Source organism: Hippoglossus stenolepis, chromosome 5 (genome assembly GCF_022539355.2).
Source record: "Hippoglossus stenolepis isolate QCI-W04-F060 chromosome 5, HSTE1.2, whole genome shotgun sequence".
NCBI classification, from domain to species: Eukaryota; Metazoa; Chordata; class Actinopteri; order Pleuronectiformes; family Pleuronectidae; genus Hippoglossus; species Hippoglossus stenolepis.
Window position 1 is genome coordinate 28,325,416 of NC_061487.1, and position 23,874 is coordinate 28,349,289.

Below are 23,874 nucleotides of genomic sequence, written 5' to 3' on the forward strand. Positions count from 1 at the left end.
AACTCACGACCTTCAACATTTATATCTTTATTTAACAAATGATAAACAGATCGAACGTATGTGAAACACATGAACATGTCCAACAATAATGCCACTATCCTTAATATCATGGGTCAAACACAGGTTATTTACAAAGACTTCAAGTCTCACTTTATACAAGAAAAGTGCATCAGCTATAAAGTTGGAAATAATATACAATACGTGATCGTAACATAAACTACGTTTTCCATTAGTATTAAAAAAGGAGAAAACACTCAGCCGTCGTAGGTAGATCAGTAAACGTTTGACTTTTATTCATATTAATTTATTTATTCATTTGATTCTATCCAGACGCAGTTTATTCTGTAAAATGAGTTTATTTTATTCATCAGCTTCGCTCAGAAAAACCTCAAATCACACGAGACGTTAAACCAAAGTGTTTCACTCAGTGTTTAAAGGGTCAGTCTCATTCCAATCTTCAGACCTTTATCTGTAGTTTATATTTTCAAACCTGCAGAAATGGAATCAAGGTGAAGTTTCATGTAGTGGCCTGTTGGTGGCGTCACATCCTCTTTGTGTCGGTGTTTGTCTGAAGAGTCAAAAGTGACTTTATCCAGTTTGAAGTCTCAGTTTTACTAAACTCTTTTTACATCTTGGTGTTTTTTTACTGAAACAAGCTGAGCAGACGTTAGCAGCAGCTCGACTCGGCCAATCAGAGACGAGTCTGTGTATTTACAAGAATAAAGTGATAACTTCAGTCTGAGTCACGTGAGATGGTGAATATGAGACGTTCAGTCTGTCTCTGTGTTAAAATGAGCAATGTGCAGCATCTTGTTCAGTTAAAGTGTCTCTTCAGTGGAGGAAACGTTTGGTCGACGGTGACGTTATCGTCACGTTCAAAGAACTTTCAGAGTTTCTCAACATTCAGATTGATCCAGACCTTCGTTCAGAAGTAGAGAAACTCCAGAGAGCAGCAGCTCTACTTTGTGGTTATTTACTGAAACTTCTCTTTTCCTTTTTTCTGTAATATTTTGACTTTGTTCTCTTCATCACGGACGGATCCTCCAGGAGCACGTGGCTGCAGCGACGACAGCGGTGGTGAAGGTTGTGGAACAAATTTCTGATGAACGGGTGAAAAGTCTCATTGATTGAAGTCAAGTGATTATATCTGATTCACATCATTTGTGGTTTAAATTCCCATTAAAATAATTCTATCCTCATACAAACGTCTCATCGCGTCACTACGGCCCCGATGGACAAAACACACAAACTGTAGCTGTCCGTCAGGGCCCTGTACGCTCACGATAACCTCGACTCGTTCCTCCACATCAACCGGCGAGGCTGATTGGCTGATTCATTTTTGACGACTGTGAGGGGGAGGGGGGGCAATCAGGGTCCCTGAGTGACAGGTGGAGGCTCGTGATGCGTTCAGGTCATCGATTTTATCATCCACATCTTCTCTGAGTGAACGAGGATCGACAGGACGCTGCATCAGCATCGCCCACACATCATAGCTCCTCTGCTGCCTTCCCATTGGCCACCGGCTGCTCCTCCTCTTCCTGTCGCCGCCGCCTGTCGAAGAATCCGAGCTGAGAAAAACCCCAGAGAGACACTTTAACCCTTATAAAGTTTCAACTTTAAAACTTCACCTGAACGTGCTTCATGACAAGTTTGTTATTTCACAGAATTAAAACATTTTTCTCTTCTTGTTTTTATGGATGTGAGGAGATTTGACTGGGTTTCACGTCTCAGGGCTCTTTGGGGGGGGGGGTTATGTGTGTGTGTACACACCTTCCACAGGGCCAGGACCAGTAGGGCCAGCAGCAGCAGGCCTCCCAGTGAGCTTCCCAGGATGATCCAGACGGGGACGGGGGAGTCGTCCTCCTTCCTCAGCTCCAGGAGAATCTACACATATGTCAGTGAACTTGAGCGTCACTCAGCAGAACTCATTTCAATCAAGCTGCACCAACTCACACACGTCCTCTAAACATGTCAGTTATTCTCTGATAATTCAAGGGAAATTTAAAAACAAACTAAATTCCTAGATCTGCCCCAAAGTTCAACGAGTTCTTTTACGAGTCATGTTCATGTTTCATGGAGGTGGGTTGACTAGTTTTTGTGGAATCCTGCTAAAAAACAAACTTTCAAACGGACCAGGATGAAAACATGAGGGATGAAGCTAACCTGGCTGTAACACTGCTTTCTGACAGCAGGTGGCAGCAGAGCTGACGCTGTGAAGTGGATGTTGCTGGTTACGTGTTAATTCAGCAGCTAGCTCTGGTTTGTTAGTGTGTGTTTTATTTTGAAATGAAACCTGAGACACATCAGTGAAAACAAAGAGCAGTGGTGGTTTGTCTCCAGCAGGTGTCACTGTTTGATCCGTCATGACCTTCCTCTTGATGGTCGTGACCATGAGGCCAACGTGATCTGACCTGATTAGTATTTAAAAATCAACTTGTTGTGCTGCTCTGCTCTTCATCACTTTAAATAACAAGCCGACATCAGGGACGCTGAGCGTTTACCTGTCGCACAGGTCTGTCCTCCTGGAGGAACATGGGACTGGACGCTTCCAGCTGGACGGACGCAGACGTCAGTAGCTCCAGAGACCTGAAGCTCACCTGAAGTACACAAGTGGTTGTCATGGTGATAAATACTGTCAATGAACAAAAGACTGCAAACCTGCACTATCCAGATTCTTTTAATACATCTGTACATATATATATTTATATATATAAACAATCAGCATCAATTGTTTAAAATGTACATTTAGACCAACTTCACATTGAGATCATTTTGATTCCAGATTGTTCTGTGTTGTTTAGAGTTTTCATGTGGACTCACAGCGAGAAGAGCAGGAAGCTGGAGTCGTCCTCTGAGGGTCACCTTCACCTCTCTGGAGGTCGGCAGGTTCAGTCGACACTGGACCTCCATGTTCACACTGTTACTGTGGTTCTACACACACACACACACACACACACAGATGAAATAAAAGCTTCTTGAACAGAGTCTGTTTCCTGGACTCGAACCCTGCGTCCTACCAGCTGTGACAGTGGAGACAGGTCCTCGGCTGTGACCTGGTTGGTCCTGAGCTGAGGCAGCGTGCAGTGACAGCCTGGAACCTGCAGGGGGCCAGACCACAGTGATATTTATTCACAAGACGAAACCCATCCTGTCAGGACGACTGCTCCTTTCATCTGAAGCTACTGATGTGTTTACAAAGGTGTGTGATGGGTTTCCACCAGCAGCTGCCACACAATGGGATCTTATCTCAGCCAATGGGGCGACTGCGACAGTCCAGTGTTCCCTGAACGTCCAGTTACCAGTAACAGGCTCAACTTGCTGTTCTGGGTCACAGCAACATTACAACCGTCTGTAGTTGCTATTTCGTTTTTCTAATTTTTTAAACGATCATCTTTAGGTGTATTTCAGTTTATGTGTGAGATTAATTACACAGCAGATACTTTTACACCTGTTTGATGCACATGAGGAAGTCAGAGCTGATCTTTAGACTCACTGACGTTTTCTAATTATTATTATTATATTTAGTTTTCAGGCACAGAAAACATGATGGTTTGTGTTTCACAACGATAACCGTGTGTTATAAAGTCTTTCTAGCAGAGCTTCTCCATGTGACTCACTGACGTGGTCCAGACTGACGTGGTCCAGACTGACGTGGTCCAGACTGACGTGGTCCAGCAGAAGATTAAAACCCAGGTGTGAACAGTGACACCAGATCTCCTCCCTGTAAGCTTGACTTGCAGGTTTGCTGTTACCTGGTTGATGCTGTAGTCTGTGATGTTCACCAGCTGGTTGCCCTGCAGGGTCACAGCCCAGATATCAGCCCTGAACAGGACGTTGTACACGGAGAAGATGCCCAGGTTCTGGATCTGAGAGCAGAGGAATACGTTAGCTCTCCAGTAGAAACTCCCCTGTGTTCATAGTGAATAACTGTGGTGTTCCTCAAGGCTCTATTCTTGGCCAACTGCTATTTTCAATACGTACGATTCCTCTCAGATTATTCTCCCCCCACTTTACACCGACGGCACACGGTTCTGTTGGATTTATAAAGTTTGCCTTCCTTGTGTAACTCACGTAGTAAGTGAGGTTGAAGGTGGAGGAGCTGCCGTCCGGCTGGTCCCAGGATGAAGAGGAGGAAGAGGATTTGATTTCAAACCGAGGAGGGTTAGGGTCTCTGTCGGGAGATCGGAGGAGGGTTCAAAGTTTAACGTGTGAAACGGAAAAAACCTCCCCCTGTTCCCGCAGCTTTAATTATCTCTCAAGGGCATTTTCATTTCATTTCAGTTTGAGCCAACGACAGTGAGATAACGTGTCACCTGGTGAAGAGGAGATCCGTTTGGTATTTCAGAGGCAGGAAGATGTGGTTGATGTTGTCGTCTGGATTTCCCTCCTGACCCTCACTGACAAAACACAAACACACACAGAGAACACATCTGATGTATCAGTCGTTAGAGTCTTTAATCATGTTCACTACAGACCAAACTACAGACCAAACTACAGACCAAACTACAGACCAAACCCCAGCTGGTCCCTCATTGGTCCCTTCGGCCCTACACTCACCAACCAAACTCAAACTGAGGGTTTGTTAATGAATCATTTCTAACGGCGTAAAGAGGCGACTGTTCACATGTGGAGGAGCCCAGATGTTTGTTAATATGTTCAAACTGACACGCACATGACCAGTGTATGTGATGTCACGTGATCTGTGTCGTCAGGCGTGTGAGTGGACGGAGATGGTTTCAGTTTGAAAGGAAGCAGACACATGGAGGATCAACAGCTCCCTGTCACTCAGTGGGCTCACCTGGTGGTTTCCATGACGACCCTCACATGGTCCAGGAAGACGGAGCGGCTGAGCTGAAACTCCAGATGGAAAGAAACCTGGAAGGACGAGAGCGTTTGGGATTTGAAACGATGGAATGACCTCTCGTCACCTTCTAATAAGGTTTGAACTGACGGGATCATCACATGACCTCCACCATGTTTGTCTTTTGCCGGTTTTACAGACTGAGGCTCGGCCTCGTGTTTCCCTTCGGCTACGTCTCAGCTCCTCCAGCAGCCGAGGCCTCGTTAGCAGGAATCCTCACCACGGTCTGGACCAATAAACTGGGCCTTGTTCAGAGAGGCATCAGGGAAACGGGCCCTCAGGGCCTCACGGTGAGGGGCGGGGCCATGATCATGTTTACAGGGACGCTCATTAGGCTAATGAAGGATTTCATGTTCCTGCTCTTTAATCACTATCATTAGTGTGACTGTATAACAACTGTTTTATTCACATCTGATGAAATGACTTTTCTATCCATCGAATCCTATTACAGTAAACTTGAGTTTCCAGTTTATTAGGTACAAACAAGAATCGTCTCCCTGATAAAGTTTTGGACTTTGAGTTTGTATTTTTATCATAGAAATAAAGTAAAACAAATATAGTTTGTGTTGTTGTGATTTCACTTTGGAGTTCTTGTTCTCCTCCAACATTATTGTTCTCATCTGGTGGATGTGTCCAAGGGACTAAACCATCAGATGAGACATGGGACAAGGAAGACCTAGTTACATTTTGGTGTGAATCTGGACAAAGGGAAGGATTCTGGACTTCTGTTCATCTCTTTCTTTAACATTGTGAGACAGAAAGTGTTTTAACAGTGAGTCAGTTGTGCATCAGACATATTTCTAGGACTGATGAGTGTGGTTTCATGAGGAGACGGGGGGGGGAGGTCTGAGCTCCACTGAGAGATCGATGAAGTGGTAACGTCCAGCAGAGGATTGTGGAACACCAACAGAATTAGACAGGTCACATCAGCAGTTTGTCAGTGATGGTTGTGTTCTGGTCGTCGACGGCTTTAGGAACCAACACCTACCTGGGACAAGGATTTCATAAACGGAGCGCTGACGTTACAGAACCTCTGATTGGCCAGTCTGTCCTCAGTGTGGCACTCAATCTGAATATCTGATTGGTCCTGTGGGTAAGAGGAGGCGTGGGCGGAGTTATGGACATTATTCATCTGCAGCTTGTGTGTTCATGTCCAAGAGGAGCTGATATTTACTGATCGGAGAAAAGTGGAAAACAAGACCTTGACGATGAGGCTGGAGAAGAGCAGGTTGGAGGAGGTGGAGATGTGGATGGAGGCTCCGTATGCGTTCTCTCCCTGGTTCTCCAATTGAGCGAACACCACCATCCTCCTCCGCACAGACTCCACCACAAACACCGACCCCGCAGTCGCCCCCTGGAGGCCGCAAAGTGACCACGCTGCTCGCTCCCTCGAGCTGCAGAACTGCCTTCAGGTGAAACACAGGAAGAGCCGAGAGTCAGTGTGTGTGTGTGTGTGTGTGTGTGTGTGTGTGTGTGTGTGTGTGTGTGTGTGTGTTACTCACTGAACGTCTAGCAGGTCAATGTGTGTGTGTGTGTGTGTGTGTGTGTGTGTGTGTGTGTGTGTGTGTGTGTGTGTGTGAGTGTGTGTGTGTGTGTCTGTGTGTGTGTGTGTGTGTGTGTGTGTGTGTGTGTGTGTGTGTGTGTGTGTGTGTGTGTGTGTGTGTGTGTGTGTGTGTGTGTGTGTGTGTGTGTGTGTGTGTGTGTGTGTGTGTGTGTTACTCACTGAACGTCCAGCAGGTCAGTGTGTGTGTGCAGCACGAGGTCTGGGACGCAGGTGTCCTCCTGCTCACAGCCGTTCCAGAAAGGAAGCTACAGGAAGAAACGAGGATCATCACATTTCTCACACAACAACCTGATGGTGGCGCTAGACCAAAAGACACAGGATCAACAGACTTCTTACGGTTCATCCTGAAGGGAACATGAATGTCTGAACCACATTTAAACACAACCAAGAGACATTGAACCATTTCACTCAAAAACACAAACGTCCACCTCATGGTCGCACAGGAGGAAAAGTTAGGAAGGATTCATCCTCAGGGAACCATGAACATCTGCACCAACCTCAACTACTCACTGGAGACTTTTCTATCTCGATCAAAAAGTGACATCACCGTCTCTAGAGCTACAACGTGACTACGACTTTTTACACCTAAAACTGGATTTTTTATTTGTTTATATGTTAAACTTCTACAACAAACAAATCAACACGAATTTTGACGGAAACAGGCTAATGCTAATATCCAAGCTAAATCGTGGCTGCCATGAAATCCAGAGACTCTGACATCACAGGGACAAACTCTCACCTCGGCCCTCAGGATGCTCGGCCAATCAGGATCCAACACCGGCCCCTCGTCTGGGTTCTGCATCCCCGTCTCCAGGACGACCGCGATGGGACGTCCGTAATCTGCTGTTTCCTGTTCAGAGGAATGTTCAGGATCAGTGTGTGTGTGTGTGTGTGTGTGTGTGTGTGTGTGTGTGTGTGTGTGTGTGTGTGTGTGTGTGTGTGTGTGTGTGTGAGACTCTGACCTGGACGGAGAAGCCGAGGCGTTGGCAGCTCTGACCTCCGCTCTGTAGAAGGAGGCTCCTGGGCTGCTGGCGGTCGGATTCGTCCAGAATGACTCGTGGAGGAAATCGTCTCTCGTCTAAGACCAGGCTGAACCAAACAGCTGGGAGAGGAGGAAGAGGAGGAAGAGGAGGAAGAGGAGGAGGAGGAAGAGGAGGAATACGAGTTAAAGGAGGCAACCCAATGCAGTGTGCAGCTCCTATGAAGCTGTGAACAGAGACCATGTCCTTCAGGTGATGTTGATGGAGGTGTTTAAGGGACTTCAGGCCAAAGGGACCTGGGGCCCCACATTGTACCAAGCTGAACCCTTACATACTAAGTTCTGAAGCTTTTAGCAGAAGTGGTTGTTTCCAAAGTTGTTGCTGTCTCCTTCATGTCAATGTATTCTCACTTTTCTCCACATAAATGGTTTGGCCCAGATTTGGTTCCCATCTCACATCCAGTCCAGAGACTTGATGAGATGATGGCACTTGGGTTTCACCCCAGATCTGTGACTTCCAGATTCATTGATTAATCATTGCCTGAGTTGTTTCACGTCCGTGTGCTGTTCACGAGACTCCTATCGTTTCCTGCTGCAGCTCCTTCAACCTCGTCTTAAGAAGACACAGTTTGAAATTCCTGTTCCTTTGTTCAGGAGGAATTTTCTCTCTCAGCAGAATCGTTGTTGCTCAGATTCTTTGGCAGCTTCTCCGAACACTTTTCTACCAAATCCAACTGTAACACTGAGAACAAACCATTTCCATGACAGAAGAGTCGCTGATGAAAACAGTTTCAACAACTACCAGTGTTCCCAGTGTCACATCAGCTGCAAATCAGAGGAGAGGACGACAGGTAATTCACCTGATCCATGAACTATCTGCTCTTTAGCCACAAACTCTCCCCAGGACGTAGCAGTTGGTCCTAATTACCTTTGTAATATAACTTATTGGTCTTCTTCTTCTGTTATGAGAGCGTGCTGCACGTTCTGCCGCTGCTGTTTGTAACTGCAGAGCTCATCTGTTTAACAACTGGAGGTTTGGATTAATGAGAGCGCAGAGAGACGAGGCTGCTCCGGTTCAGTTCGGTTCACGTCCACGACGCCACGTCGGCACGGTAACGAACAAACTGGAGCAAATGTCAAAGACAAAGGCTCCGTCGACCACAGCTCCCGAAACCCTGAAGCATGTTTGTTTGATGCCATGCAGCTTGGCAGTGTGTGTGTGTGTGTGTGTGTGTGTGTGTGTGTGTGTGTGTGTGTGTGTGTGTGTGTGTGTGTGTGTGTGTGTGTGTGTAACCCAATCCAGATGACTGTGGGGGGGTGAGGAGGTGATGGTGAGGAGAAGGAGGAAGGTATGAAGTGATGGAGGGAGGAGGGGTGACACAGTGTTAGCATGTTAGTGAGTTTCCATGCAGCACATCTGCAGCCAATTACAGAGCGAGACACGACAACAGCTTCATACGGAGAGAAGCCGCCCCACAGACAAACATCTGGGTGATTCGGACGCTGTCGTCACCAACGTCCACACAGCTGATGTCCAGACCAGGTTAAACTTCTACCCGCTCACACCAGAAGCTGCTCAGAGGCACGTCGGCAGTTTATGAGGACGTGTCAGAGCCAGAGTTTAGTTAGGTTTAGTTCATTCATCTCACAGTCTCATTATTATCTACATTCACTAGATCTAGATTTGTATTTAGATCTAAAACACACTGTGAGAAGAATCAGTCCCCCAGACACAAGGGTGGGAAGCTGCTAAGCACCAGCACTCTGAATTCTCCTGGATCTTCTGGTTCCTGACGGCTTGTCGGGATCCGATGGACCCAGATTCCTCCGGAGCAAATAGAAGAATAAAACACATCGGATTCGTTGTGCGAGTTTTCTGTGTTTGATGATTTTTATTGGATGAGTGCGAAGATGTTTCTGATTAATAAAGTGAAATTAAACAGTAACATTTAGTTGTAATAAAAACAGAATCTCAGATCCACCCACCGACATCAGTCCTGGTGTTGGTCCTGGTCTTGGTCCGGGGCTCCAGACTCAGACAGACCGTCACAGACATGCAGGTCACCTCCTTCCCTCCTCGACGACAGTCCTTGTTAAAGATGTTCACCTTCTCGGGTTCAAAGGTCAGTTTGGCCTGAATCCTCATCACACCACGAGACCTGCAGGGGGGGGGAGAGTGTGTTTGAGTTACTGATCCAGACGGTTTCCTCTCCTGAGGATGAACCAAGATGTTTTCAGGTTAAGACTCTGGGGTTGAGTTTAGTTTGGTTGGAGAAAACAAAGCACATAATGCTGCTGACAAAGGTTTTACTCCACATGAAGCTACGCTGAGATTTGTCCACCGCGAACAGGAGCTGAATGTTCACCACTTGTGTGAAGCTGTTTTCAGACTCCAGGTGGAATCCAGAGAATCATCTCCAGAGCTTCTCCAGAGTTTGTGTTTCACAGCTGAACAACTCAGCAGCAGGTTTTCTGCACAGACTCGTTCACAGCATCAGATCCTCCTCCTGGTTCAGGTGGGGGCAGAGGCTGATGGGAATTTCACTACTTTGGAGATTTTTGGTCATGAACCACAACAAATTGGACAAATTCAAATGTTGACCAGATGGTGGCGCTAGATGAAAAGTCAGATGATCAGAAGTTATTCGTCCTGAGGGCAACATGAATGCTGGCACTGCAGGAGATCACAGAGTGAATCCTCTGAGGAACATGAATGTTGACATATTATAAACTGACGTTATTATAAAGCCATGATGCTAGAAAGACAAAAAAAATACTAAAGTGTGTGTGATGGTCTGACCAGATGATGACGGCAGCTCCCAGCGCTCCCACCGCGAGGTCGACCAGCCCGTCTGCGTTAACGTCCAGGACACCGTGAAGACTCTGTCCGAAATACTGCAGACCAGCAGAGAGTCCAGCTGCAGAGAGACGCTGCAGAGACGCACACAGAAAACTAACGGTATAAATAAAATCCCTTTCATTTGTCTGAACAGGCTCATCATGTGTCACCTGTCTGCGCTGCCGCTGGAGGCTTTTGTCCTGGCCGTAAAACACGTAGACTGCCCCCTGGTGGTCGTCCTCCAGTGGAGCGCCGACCACCAGCTCCTTAAATCCGTCTCCGTTCATGTCAGGTATCTGGGCCAACGCCGAACCCAGACGGGAGTTCTGAGAGCGGTCAGATATCTCCAGCGCCCCCTGCAGGACAAATGATGTCTGGAGGGAGGAAGTTTAGTTTAATTTTCTGTGTTGTCACGTGACTCACACAGCAGGCGGCCAATCAGAGTAAAGGCTGTGTGTCTGTACCTGAGGTGTAACAGAGTAGATGTAAACCTTCCCTCTCTCCCAACCCTGGCTGTAGTACATGGGAGCTGCCACCAGGAGGACATCAGTATGTCCATCTCCATCTACGTCCATCGATAACAACTCGCTGCCGAAATACGACCCGATCTGAGGAGAACGCAACACTGTGTGAGAACAAACATGACGGCACCCAAAAGTGGAGCCAAAGCATCTTAATCGCCCCCTGGTGGCTCGCTGCAGTATAGGTCATAAACCCCACCTCCTCCATGTTGGCATATGGGACATGGACCAAACGAAAAAAGATGGTTTCTGTCATTTCAGGTCGTTCTTCTCTCACTGACGTTTGTTTAAGTGTTTCTAATCAGTTTAGTTGGAATCAGTTATTTGATGATATAAAAAAAGGCAGAGACAAAATGATTGACAGCTGAGACTGACTCCTGATTGGTCGAGTGCATGTATGGGCGGGACCTCGATACCATGTCTCCACTTTAAGCAAGATGGCAGCGTTTGTATAATTTGGCTTTAATTTCTGGACAGTGGGAGGAAGTGGAGACGTGTCGTCCATTTTTATTTTCAGTCTTTTCTTCAAACAGTAAATGTGGTTGAACTCGTTTACACATTTCTTGTCATTTTGCTTTGGTCTTGTTGAAGTAACAGAATGTGTGTTACATAATCATTTAACACAAACAGTCCTGACGTACCACAGAAGAAGAACAAGTCTTCAGGACGGTTCACACATTATAAGACACTGGTCAAACAACATGTGGGTGTGTGCTCCTGTGTTTAGAGATATTTTCTAATCTCTGTGTCTATTTCTGTAATACAGATGATGGATGGGCCTGGTTTTACTGGGAGCCTGTTGCCAGGGGAACAGCTGGAATCATCATGAGATGGTGATGTGTTCCACATGTCTCAATTTGCATATTACGATACTCAATCATGCTATCTTGCCATCTGGTACATATTTTGTCTGTGTGTGTGTGTGTGTGTGTGTGTGTGTGTGTGTGTGTGTGTGTGTGTGTGTGTGTGTGTGTGTGTGTGTGTGTGTGTGTGTGTGTGTGTGTGTGTGTGTGTGTGTGTGTGTGTGAGACCTGCTCTCCCAGCAGGCCATGCAGGATGGTCAGGTTTCCCGTGTTCTTCAGCGTGAAGATGATGACCTTGCCGGTGTGGTTGAACCTTGGCGCCCCGGCCACGTACAGCTGTGAGCCCCGAGCCGAAACAAGCGAACCCACTGAGTAACCTGAAGCCAGGACCAGACCGACAGGAGGCAACACACTTTACAAATCATTGTCTTGACAGATGTTCAGAATATTCATGGTGCGAGAAGGATGAATTTATTTTGATGAGTCCCAGTCTCTTGCTGTAGCGCCACCATGAGACCAATGTGAGCCTCACAGTAACATCTCTGACATTCATGCTCTGAGGTGGATGAACCTTTGTGACTTTAACATCTGTGTGGATTTTACCATGGTGTGCTGCTGTGTGTATGGAGCCCTGCAGCCTCTAGGGGGCAGCAGCAGGGAGCTCAACTGAGAACACTTCAGTTTAAATCAGTAGAGTAGGAACACCCGAGGTGAGTAAAGCTCAATAGTTGTACCCAGATAGGCTCCGTGGTTCTTCAGCTCCTCTGGAAACTCCTCCCGATAGGAGGATTTTGGAGGAACAACTTTCCCGTGTTTAGTTTCTTTCAGCACGGCACCGGTCCAGTCGTAGGCGCCGACCGCCCCGAGCAGAACGCCGTCCTGAAGGAAAGATGTGGAGATCATTTATTTATTTTACTTTAAGGACTGAGACGGACTTTTAGCCACGTATTCACTACTAGACAAACAGGTGCATCGAGTTCACAGACTTTCTATGTACCATGGAGTGTTCCACTAGAGGGCGCACCACAGAACTCAGACCTTTTAAAACTCCCAGATTCTGTGAATAAAAAACATGGCCACACTGGAGGAGGTGGCAGCTTCGACTCAGTTCCTCCTATCACCTCCGAGAAACCCCCTAACCCTCCCACATCAGGTAACGTCCAATTCTCAAGTATCATACTTAAAGTCAGGAGATCAGCTGATGACACGTAAACCAATAAACCAAGTAGCATTAAAACGTTCTCACTGTGTTCAAATGCAGTTCTGTAGCGAGGCAACAGAATAAGGGCGGGACGAGCTGGTGGCGCTGATGGAGGTAAGTCTCTGTAGATCTTGGTCGATTCGGCCTTCACAGCCTCCTTCATGAGCCAGGTGGACCACATCCTCTATCGGCCTCTACACTGCCCCCTACTGTTAATGTACGTATGGTCCAGTGTAGTGTTAATGTCTGAGGATGTGCACAACCAACTCCAGCCAGTGAAACAATGAGGAGAAACAGCAGGAGCAACATGTGAGTTCGGTGGATTGACTCACTCCTGCAGTATGAACCTTGTCACCTGGAAATCCCATCATGCAGCTTGAGTTACAGCTCAGATCCCAAATCCTCAGTTCCCACCACATAGTTCTCAGCGTCAGTAAAGTGAAGCTGAAAAGAACTGTGTCTTCTTTAGAATCTACCTGAGGGGACTAATCAGACGTCTGGAGTCCTGACGTAGGTTCAACTTCTGCTGTGGAAAGCCTCTGCAGCTCCACTGAAGTGGAAACTGTAGCTGCAGTCAGATGGAGGACGGCAGCTCTTCACTGATCTTCAGGAACACGTCAGGAACACGTCAGGAACACGTCCAGCTCATATGAAGCCACAGGGAGGTTAAAGAGTAACTTGTTTCCCTCCGTGTCCTAATGAGGAGACGTCTCCTGGTGTGTCCTTGGTGCTGCAGACCTGTTGTCTCTGCTCAGACATCGTGACCATGGTACGAGGGCTGGATCAGTGGCTCTGGAATCTCTCAACACGTGTTTGCAGCCAGTGGAGCTGGCAGATGGACTCTGGAGCTTGTAAACTCCAGATATTATAGTTATAAACCGCTGAGTCGTGGTCTCTAAGGGCCAGAATCCAGGACCACAGTGTGGGAATGAGTGAATTCTTGGCGACGCCACCGAGCGTCCTGCAGCATCTCAGCAGCACATGGACTGACTCTGGATCTGCACGTTCACTTCTTTAATCCTGCGTGAGGACTGGATGATGGTTTCCACATCAGAGTGATTCTTACCCTTTAATCCCCAAACTCAGGACCAGGAGACTCGTTGCAGTAAATAATTGTCAATGAGCTCAGGTGCATGTGTGTGTGCAGGTCTCCTGGTTCCTTCATGTATTAATGTGTGTGTGAGAGCGTTTGTTGGCAGCTCCACCTTCAGGAAAACCATCTGCTGTGTGTTACTGAAAGAAAGTTTCCATCAAGCCCTTTGGACTTCAGTCTGATGCAACTTTCCCTGGACAAGAAACCACAGAAATATTTCAGGAGGCTTCTGGTTCTGCAGTTTCAGATCCAGGACCAGAGCGAAGCTGGACGACTGAGGATGAGACCTACAACAATATTTGAGAATTTCATCCTTTGTCTACTGAGTTTCTGTTGGAATCAGGATCCATTCGAATACAGAGCTTCTGTTCTGACTTTTATTTTCTTGGAGAAAACTGGAGGATCTTCCGTAACGTTCTGTTCCCAAATCAAATCAAATATTTTATATTATTTCTGCCAAGTCCCTGAATTTTACAAGTAAAAGTAGCTCAGGATGTTTTCCAGAAGTGATTTCAGGAAAATTATAATCATCCTTGACCTCGGCCGTGGAAATCAAATTAAACTGAGGGAAATGACATAAAAATCCAAACTGGAGAGTCCAGTGTGAAGTTTCTAATTCAGAAACTTGGACTTTCAGACATTTACAGACACAAACAGAATCTCTTAAACATCTGGAAGCTGAAATAGCAGCAGCTGTACATGAATGTAACTGTGAACTTGACTCACTTTCACTAAATGTGAGGAGAAACCAGCCTGAGCCATCTGGAGACCGAACCCTCGACCCTGACTGCTGGTTCCTGTGAAGCACACAGAGGATGAGCTGCACACAGACACAACAGGCTGATGTGTGCCAAGATCTGTTTATGTGTCTTCAGTAATATAGATCACACTGAGAATCAACCGGCTGCAGTAGACCTGTATTAATACTAAATATTCTTCTGTGAATTAGCTTCAGACACAATGAAGAAACATGTTTGACTTGTTTTAATGTCCGCTGACCTTCCAGAGTGAAAATCCTTTCTCCCAGAGCGTCCACGATGTCTTTCAGCGCCGACTCGTCCGTCACATTGAAGAAGTGTTTCTCGTCCGGGTCGCTGGCGATGAACTTGATTTCCTTCAGAAAGGCTTCAGGGTTGATTCCCCGACGGTTGTAATAACCCAGAACCTGCAGGAGACGCTCAGTGAGAGAGGGTTCAAATCTTCTACGTCCAGAGAACCACAAAGGTTTTTATATCAGTACGAAGGATGAAGGAGTGAAGACTGAGGGGTCAGGGTGTAAACTGTAGGTTTAGTCTGCCTGACCCAGCACTAGACAGGAAGTCATGAAGTCACAGAGGTTAAAGATGGACGGACTCACAGCGATGGCGTACATGGTGATGTTGTCTCTCTCACTGTCGGCGACGGCCTGAAACAGCTGAGGACTGTCATGAGATTCACCGTCTGTGATCACGATCATCACCTTCTGAGCGCCGGGCCGGCCGCCACGTTTGAACGCCTCGGACCTGCAAATACCAATATGAAGGTGTGTGAGGAACCTGGCAGGACACTGAGTGATCCTTATAAGGGAGGATTTGGAGTCGTACCTCGCCACGTTAATGCCCAGCGCCGTCCTCGTCTCCTCTCCGCCCCGCTGGTCGATGCTTCTGGCGGCCTCCACCACCTTCTCCACCGTCTGGTACTCACCCAGACTGAACTCATGGACCACTGCGGAGCCGTACTGAACCACACCGACCTGCAGAGGAAACGCAGCTCAGTCTAAACCTGAACCTGCACCGTGAGGTCGGCCCGGTTACAACAGTTATCATTATTTCAATAAAAGCTAAATCAACAACAAACAACAAACAGGAGAAAGGGTCAAGTACAAACCAGCTTTGGACCTGTTTAATATATTTAATCTTCAAGGTTGAATGTGTTTAATGTGTTTTATCTGGTGATGAACCGACCTGCGTCTGACCTGAGCCGATGTAGAACTTGTGCAGGATGTTGATGAGGAAGTCCTGCACCTCGTACCACGGGTAGATGGAGTTAGAACCATCCAGAACAATCACGATGTCCATGAACGTCTCACACCCTGAAAGATAGAGAGAAAACAAGATGGATGATGGATGATGGATGATGGATGATGGATGGATGATAGATGATGATGGATGTATTACTCTGCAGGGCGGGGGCGATGGTGTGGGACAGTCTGAAGTTGCGACTGACTCTGGAGCAGATCCCGGTGCTGTAGAGAGAACTTCCACATTCATGAGACCAGAGCGGTCCACAGGTCTGAGGACACACAGACACACACCAGTCCAATACACACAACACAAAACAAATCCAACACAGATTCATTTAAAACAACAATTTGAACCAATAATCATGTTAATCTGTATCAAATATTTTAATAATCTGAAATAAATCCTGTCAGTGAGTCAAAGGTCTGAAGCTCATTGTCCTCTCATCAGCTCCACCTAGAGGTTTGTTTGAACCCTGTTCTCTTGTGTGGTTGTTGGTTTATTTAAACTACTGGACTGGTCACCAGTTAACTTTCTATTGGTCAGTGAAGAACTCATTAAGTGTTGGTGTGGATCTGGATCAGGGAACTTTGTGAGGTCGATCGTTTTCAACATTTTCACTGATTTCTCAGAGAATCATGATGAAAATAATCAGTATATATATATATATATATACAGTATATATACAGTATATATACAGTATATGGGTCTGTTGGGTCTTGGTGGAGGTTTGAGCTGTACTGAGTGATATAGGTAGAAATGGAGCTGAGCTGGAGGACGTGTCTCTGTCGTGAGACGCACCACAAAGCTGCTGTCTTTAGGGTTGGAGGTCAGCGTCATGCCCAGCCTCATCTTGTCTTTCCTCTCAGACACGTTGTCCAGAGAAAGTTTCCCTGGAGACAAATAAACACAGTTCATCCCTGAGGACGGTTTGAAACATGCTGATGTAGTCGCTGTTTGAGAAGAGCCTCAGTGGTCAGAGCTGCAAACTGTGTTTTTGAGTTTTGTGTGTTTACCAAACTCCAAAATTGAGTCTGTGTGAATAAAAAACATTAAAAGAAGAAGAAGGAGAAGAAGAAGAAGATGACGACAAAGAAGAAAGCAACAATGAAAAGGAAGACAACAACAAAGGAGGAAAAGGAGGAAGGAGAAGAAGACGACAGAAAAGAAAAAGAAGCCAACAACGAAGAAGACGATGATGAAGAAGACAACAACAAAGAAGATGAAGAAGATGAAGAGGATGAGGAGAATCAGACAAAAAACAAGGAATATTAAAAAGACAATGACAAAGAAGACGAATAAGAAGGAGCGTCTGCCTCTGAACTCTACCAGGCAGTGGTGGAAAGTACCTGAGTACATTTACTTCAATACGGTTGTGAGGTGTTTGTACTTGAGTATCCTGAGTATCACTGCTTCACACTTCAGTCTCCAGTAACAAGTATTACTCACTACTCTCCTTCAGGTGAAAATACTTTTACTTTATTGTAAGTATTTTAAATTGAGGAGCTGTTCATTGGACTGTGGAGACTCAGCGAGTCGCTCACCCAGCTGCAGGCGGCTGCAGTTCACTGAGCTGCTGGTGTCCAGCGGACATTTGTACACGTCACCGGTCTGCTGCCTCCCGGTGGATTCTAACGGAGCTCCGACCAGCAGCCTGGAACACACACACACACACACACACACACACACACACACACACACACACACACACACACACACACACACACACACACACACACACACACACACACACGTCTTTATAGATGTTCATGATATAAATGAAGCACAATTCTTGTTATTAATTCATTTGAAACCATCATCTTGGCTCTGCTCAACCTCCAGACTGCAGATGTGATAAAAACCAAATTCTCCTCCTCTTCAGCCCTAAAAGGTTTTCGAACATTGTCACATCGGCCAAATTTAAACATTTAATTAGATTTAGCTTCATAAAAAATCGGCTGACGAGTCAGAGCATCCATCCCGTAGCCTCACGCTTTTATGTGAAGAGCAGTTAAACTGGTGACACTTTACCAAACTGATCCGTGGTGACTCCGCCCTGGGATAATATTTGGAAATGGAAGTTTGGAGGTGAACACAGTTGATGACGTGGTCTCATGCACAGTGATATAACTTTGTTAAAACTACTCATCACTCAGTTCTGCGTCTCTGCTGTTTTATGGTATCTGAGCATAATTAGCTTTAATTTGTTTCATTTAATAATTGAAGGTTCTTAAGGAAAATGAATGTCACGTGACCACTTATATCACTGCTGGTTTAAAAGTGGATTTATAATCTGATCACGTCTCCAAAATATACGACGCATGGGTCAGAGTTTCATACACCTGCTCACATTCTCCCATCAACTTGTTTTTTAGATACCAGCTTTTGCCAGAGAAGTGGCGTACGCATGTTTTCAAACCAGTTTTGTGCTCACGCAACGGCCCCTGGAGTCTACGTCCATTTTTAAACACAGGTGATGTTTGTATGCTACTTTTCACAATGCATTGTGGGATATTATAAGAGTGCTTTCAGAGCAGGTGAGACAGAACAGAGGTTTAACCAGCTGAGGTTAAACCTGAAGATCACGTCTCTGCAGTGACTCGGAGTCACAGACTGTCGCTGCAGGTTCAGTTCTCTGAATGATCATACGACAGATGTTCAGTTGTGCTGTTGCCCTCAGAGTTCAGCAGCTGGAGGAGCGACCGGCGACCACACTGAACCACCCTGCTGCTCCAGTGTCGCACAGCGAGCAGGTTATAAGCACCAACCAGAGGAAACACCGCCACATGTGGCTTGGACGGCAGCGGTTCTGGGAACAGGCCTGAGTCACATACCAGAGGACAAGCTCAGCGCTAACCCTCAATCTGCTAATGCGTCTCCCGTCCACATCAAACGAGCGGAGAGCAGCGCTGACAAACCACATCCCACAGCCGGCAGCTCCTCTGACGTCATCACGCTGCTCGTTTCCTCAACAGGTGGTTTCTGGTAAAACCTCACAAATATACCTGCCTCCACTTTAATGGGCTATTTGTCACTTAATTACTAATTTCCTGCACTTCCCATAATGCCTTTCAACAGCCCTGGATCTGTATCATTCAGCAGTGACAGGAAGAGGAGAAGATTCTTCTTCATTAGTTTTTTTCTATTTTAATTCATCTTGTTTTTCATGTTGTTTCATGTCAAATTCCATTTCCTGTTTTATTTTGTTCATTACAAACATTCCCAGTCTTTGGTTCCTGGTTCAAGATGCAGCACCCACCTGTTACCTGGTTAGTTTCCTGTCCCTGTGTTTCCCACCCAGGAAACCCTGTTGATATTCCATTGTTCCTGTTTCCTGTCGTGTTTCGTGTTCCACAGTTTTTCCTTGTGTTTGTTTCTTGTGTTTTTTGGACGTCAGGTTCTTTACCTGCCTCTTGTCTGTTTTTCTGTCGATCAGTTGAACTGTAAAGTCTCACGGTGAATTCACACCAAGCACAAAGCTCCGCTTCACGTTGCTCTGGTGAATATTCAGCCATTCTCCTCTGGAGAGGGAGGAGCTGTGGTTTCCATGGCGACCTGAGGCTGACGGGTGACAGATTGATGACACTCATCGGCTTCTGTGACATTCCATCATGCTAAGATTTTGCTCAAGTTCAAATCTTTCAACACGTGAAATTCATGTTTATCTCAGGGCACCATTTGTGTCAATGGCAGGTCAAGGGTCAGAGGTCACAGGAGCCTGAGGTTTATGGGTATTAATAATGTTCCTGTGCATGAGATCGTGATCGAAAGAGAACAGAGCGGCAGTAGAGGATCATTCCACCGTAGTGAGTCTGGATATCTACATCAGCCAAACACCTGAAACGTAAATGTCACCAGGCAGCGTAGAAAAACAACTGTGCAGAGTAACTATGTCAGCCCCCCTTAAAACAACAGGCACAGCGGAGTGATGGGCTTCCCATTGGGAGGCTGGGGAGTAACAGACCACAGCACATAGTTTCCAGATCCAGCTGTGCCTCGGGATGCAGCAGAACCCGATCGCGAGACAGACGCAAATACTTTCCACTTATTTACCTGAAACTTCAAAGCCACAGAGATTTTGTAATCGTGAGGAATTCATCACGGCTGAAAGGTTCCAGATCAAATAAAAGAGGGAATCTCACCTGCAACCGCAGACAGACGCAAGAGGACCGGACGACACAGGTCGAGTTTCTAAGACAACAAAGTGTTTTCTCAAGTTCCATGAATCAGTCAAACTTTACTGAGGCTGAACAGTTCAAAGAGACACTTCATGTGTTGAGACACTTTAGTGATTCACTTTAATGTGTGTATCTTTGTCTAATGTGAGTTGTTATTCATAGTTTCACTTCATTTGATATAATCTGACTTCATCGTATCTTGTATTTTATTGTATCTACTCTAACTTTCTCTCATCTTCCAGCAGCACATTAATAATAATAATATAATAAAAATAGTAATATAGTAAATGTATCTGCTGGTATTTGGGGTTGAAACGTAGAGATGGACAAACTGTACAGGAACGTATGAGTCTGCATGAGAGACAAAGAGGCCACGTTATGAAACCGCTCCACAGACATGTTTCACTGATCAGACACATCAGGGGAAAATGTGTCGTTCCAACTTGATCCTGACGTTTCATCGTGATTCACCGACCCGGCTCAGACACGTCAGCTTCAACCTTTCCTGGGAACGTTTCCACAAACTCTCAGCTCTCTTTCCCAGAACACGAGACTTTGCTGGTCACGACCACAGAGTCTCATAAATCCACATTCAACAGGTCTTTTCTTTTTAAGATGGAGAAACTATCTGTAACTTCTGACATCATCTAAACACATGGAACCAACTGAGGCTGTCATGAACGTTTCATTAGGATAAAGAGAGGGTCATTTATTACACAGTATGGGTCATAACCCTCCTCCATGTTAGCAGATGGGACATGGACCAAACTAAAACATCAATGAATATGTAAAATAAATGTTTGTCCCTGATGTTTCTGTCATTTCAGGTCGTCCTCATCTCACTGATGTTTGTTCAAGTGTTTCTGATCAGCTTGGTTTGAATCAGTTATTTGATATAAAAGAGACGTTATGATTGACAGCTGGACCTCGCTACAGATATCTGCTTCCAAATGACACAAGGACACTTCGGCATGCAGATGGGGAAGACTGGGGATCGAACTGCCGACCTTCTGGTTGGAGGACGACCGATCTAGAATCTAGTTAGCTCGATAGCAAGATGCAGTATGTTTCAGTTGTTTTAACTAGTTAGTTAGCTAACTCTAGTTAGCATGATACTGTTACAAATAGAAAAGTAGTTATTTAAAACTAGTTAGTGAGCTGATAAATGATGGACACACGTCATAGTGTCATTGAGAGTTTGTTAGATTCAATGCATCTGTTTCTATGGACGTTAATAAACCAGCAGGGACTGGTTTGTGTACAGATGTACAATCTGGTTCCTGTGTGAACAGACCAGAACACACTGACCCACACAGTCTGGTTCTGAGATTCTCACCACTGGCGTCCTCCGGCCTCATGTTGCTGGACTGTGTATCCAAACTGGGTTTCTTTAGAACCAGAGAAGATCTTGAAGTTCTTTGAGTCAAAGTTGAAACAGAGCTGAATATCTGAAACGGAGAGAAAGACGGTTATTCCCACACTCCACATTACCCACAGCACTTTGGTACATTTTATATCTGTGTCCAGATTAACGGCCTCTGGATTCCCAGCAGCTCTAGTTTGAATAACCTGCACAACATAGAGTCTCTTCATTAGGGGATTTTCAAAAGGCACAAAGTCTCTTACTGAAGATTTGGACACAGAAAGCTGAAGGAAAATGGCCGATCTGCTAAAGTAAACTTTAGTTTGTCCCTAAAAGATTTCCTGGACTCGAACTTTCCCTCCGAGCACATCTGGCCTGAGATTCTTTTCCACTTTCCCACAGAAAAAGAATGAAAATATGAAACTCCTGATATTTAGTTCTTCCACTCGTATGTGAAGGAACAAATGTGATAAACATCTTCTGACAGAATCCAGAAACATCCAAAACAACAACGAGTCAAAATCCAGAACACAAAGAATGAAACCACTAGTAAGTGATGTAATAAAGTCAGTAGAATCCGTGGGGCTGTGTGATATGACTTCAAATCAATATCACCATTAATTCTAACTTTCACCTTGATTACGAATAATGCCCCCCCCCCCCATCCATCTCTGCAGCCTCTAGTTTTCAGTTAAACTGTTTGTCAGGGGCTCAGTCCGACAAAAACTGAGATAATAAAAGTGACGTCACTCCAAAATGTACAACTTTATTTTCCACGACAGGAAAGTGGAAAGGGAAGAAATGACTCATGGCTTCAACAGAAGCAGGTTGAGTTAAATATGTGTCTTCCAAATGAATGAGGATAAGAATGATCAATCACGACTGAGGAGGATCCAAGACATTCTTCCTCTATCGGATCATTACTGTTTGTTTGCTATTCCAAGCCTGGAGTTAAAAAACAGACTTTGATAGAAGAAGTGTGTCTTCATTTTTCCTTCCTCATGGTTTTGTGCTCAGAGCTCCAGTGACCTTCCAAATATTCAGCTCAGGCCACGTTCCAGACACAGTGTGAGCAGCTGAGGAGAAGTTTATATAACACAGAAACATATAAGTCACATTTCATCTCTGAAATTATAATCTGTTGCATGTGTTCAGGAGGTCAATCTGAACACAGTTGTTATTTTACACATTGTTTGTGTTGTTTCTAGATATATCATCAGAAATGTCAGGGCACCACTCCAGAGACTATAATAGAGACTTCTCTCATTTCAGAGATGATGAATTCACACTCAGCAGCGTATTGTTTCCATATCTGTACGTGAATGAATCATACAAAGTCGTACCATGTAAACGTCAGTTTAACTTTATTTTCTTTCCTGTTATGAATCTAATCCAAAGCGATCTGACCATGATCTCTGATGACCAGAGATGAATTGTGACCTTAAGACATTTGATCCAGAGCAAAAGCAGAAAAAGGTCAAAGGTACAAGAGTTTATATGATTATTTTAGAGTGAAGGAACTACACATCCCATAATCCATTGTGAATGATCCTTTCCATCGACTTCCAGCTGCTTCCTTCTGAATTCAACCTTGTTGATGTAGTGTTGTAATGTCATGTAGTTTGTATCCTGTATGTTATTATATAGTGTTTCATATCGTGAAGTAGTAGTGTAATGTTAGTGTTATCAGCCACATGGATCCTGACTACGTCATCGCTCGGTAACAGGGAGCTCCACCAGTCAGATAGAGCACCGAGGATTGTGGGTAGTGTAGTACCTTTCCTGGACCTTTCATTCAGACTTGTGGCTTCTACAGGAGAATACGACATCGTTTCACAGTCATTCAGTTTGTGGTCAGTCTACCTTGGATGGTTAAAATATTATGGCTGATAATCAAAATCTCTATTTAGAAAATGAATGAGATTTTACTTCAGGAACCAAACTGTCGAGATCTATTGAAATCGTTTTGATCTCATCTCATCTCATGATTTTAACAGATGAGTCCGATTTTAGGAGCAGCATTAAACCAAAGGTTTTCCAGCCTCAGTCAGTACAACCCCGCCCCACTCCCGCTGTCCGATCCTTTGACCCCACCATGATCTTTGACCTCAGGGCTGTTGCCTGTGAGCTGAAGTATTCCTCTGAGCTCCGGTTTGTCTCCTCCAGTTGTGAGAATGAGCTGTTTGGGTTTGTTTGCTCGTGATGAGTTCAAATATAAGACACAAGAAAAGAGAGCAATAATGGAACAATTTTCTCTGACTTTAAGTCGTGTGTTTCCTCCCAGCGCAGAGGAATTTGCTCGTGTCTGATCCGAGCCAAAGACCAACTCGATTTATCGGAGCAGTTGGGGAAAGACAAAATGAGACTTGGCAGAGAAGAGATAAAAGATCCATATCCAAGTCTGACAGTCTCCTGTCGCTGGACGTCTGTTCAGATGATCCTCGCTGGCAGCGGTGACACATTTCAAACATT

The 23,874-nt window shown here is 45.4% G+C and overlaps 1 protein-coding gene across 2 annotated transcripts in view; it reads right to left on the reverse strand.

The window, feature by feature from the left end:
* Positions 1–14: 14 nt before the first annotated feature.
* itga11b (integrin, alpha 11b) overlaps positions 15–23,874 on the reverse strand; it is a 26,671-nt gene continuing 2,811 nt past the window's right edge. The window contains exons 2-30 of one of the 2 annotated variants that reach the window (XM_035156363.2): positions 21,376–21,487; positions 17,406–17,515; positions 16,663–16,754; positions 16,018–16,132; positions 15,805–15,932; positions 15,445–15,593; positions 15,219–15,363; positions 14,861–15,026; positions 14,588–14,658; positions 12,302–12,446; positions 11,796–11,944; positions 10,708–10,851; positions 10,414–10,617; positions 10,205–10,335; positions 9,391–9,563; positions 7,388–7,527; positions 7,165–7,275; positions 6,585–6,670; positions 6,063–6,267; positions 5,850–5,948; positions 4,799–4,875; positions 4,314–4,397; positions 4,072–4,171; positions 3,753–3,866; positions 3,018–3,098; positions 2,821–2,931; positions 2,502–2,597; positions 1,771–1,884; positions 15–1,568 (exon numbers count right to left, since the gene is read on the reverse strand). In XM_035156363.2, coding sequence (XP_035012254.1) covers positions 1,488–1,568; positions 1,771–1,884; positions 2,502–2,597; positions 2,821–2,931; positions 3,018–3,098; positions 3,753–3,866; positions 4,072–4,171; positions 4,314–4,397; positions 4,799–4,875; positions 5,850–5,948; positions 6,063–6,267; positions 6,585–6,670; positions 7,165–7,275; positions 7,388–7,527; positions 9,391–9,563; positions 10,205–10,335; positions 10,414–10,617; positions 10,708–10,851; positions 11,796–11,944; positions 12,302–12,446; positions 14,588–14,658; positions 14,861–15,026; positions 15,219–15,363; positions 15,445–15,593; positions 15,805–15,932; positions 16,018–16,132; positions 16,663–16,754; positions 17,406–17,515; positions 21,376–21,487 — 3,533 coding nt within the window. In that variant the 3' untranslated portion in view covers positions 15–1,487. Of the gene's footprint in view, positions 1,569–1,770; positions 1,885–2,501; positions 2,598–2,820; positions 2,932–3,017; positions 3,099–3,752; positions 3,867–4,071; positions 4,172–4,313; positions 4,398–4,798; positions 4,876–5,849; positions 5,949–6,062; positions 6,268–6,584; positions 6,671–7,164; positions 7,276–7,387; positions 7,528–9,390; positions 9,564–10,204; positions 10,336–10,413; positions 10,618–10,707; positions 10,852–11,795; positions 11,945–12,301; positions 12,447–14,587; positions 14,659–14,860; positions 15,027–15,218; positions 15,364–15,444; positions 15,594–15,804; positions 15,933–16,017; positions 16,133–16,662; positions 16,755–17,405; positions 17,516–21,375; positions 21,488–23,874 lie in introns of those variants that run through there. The other variant, XM_035156364.2, reaches the window with a different exon arrangement.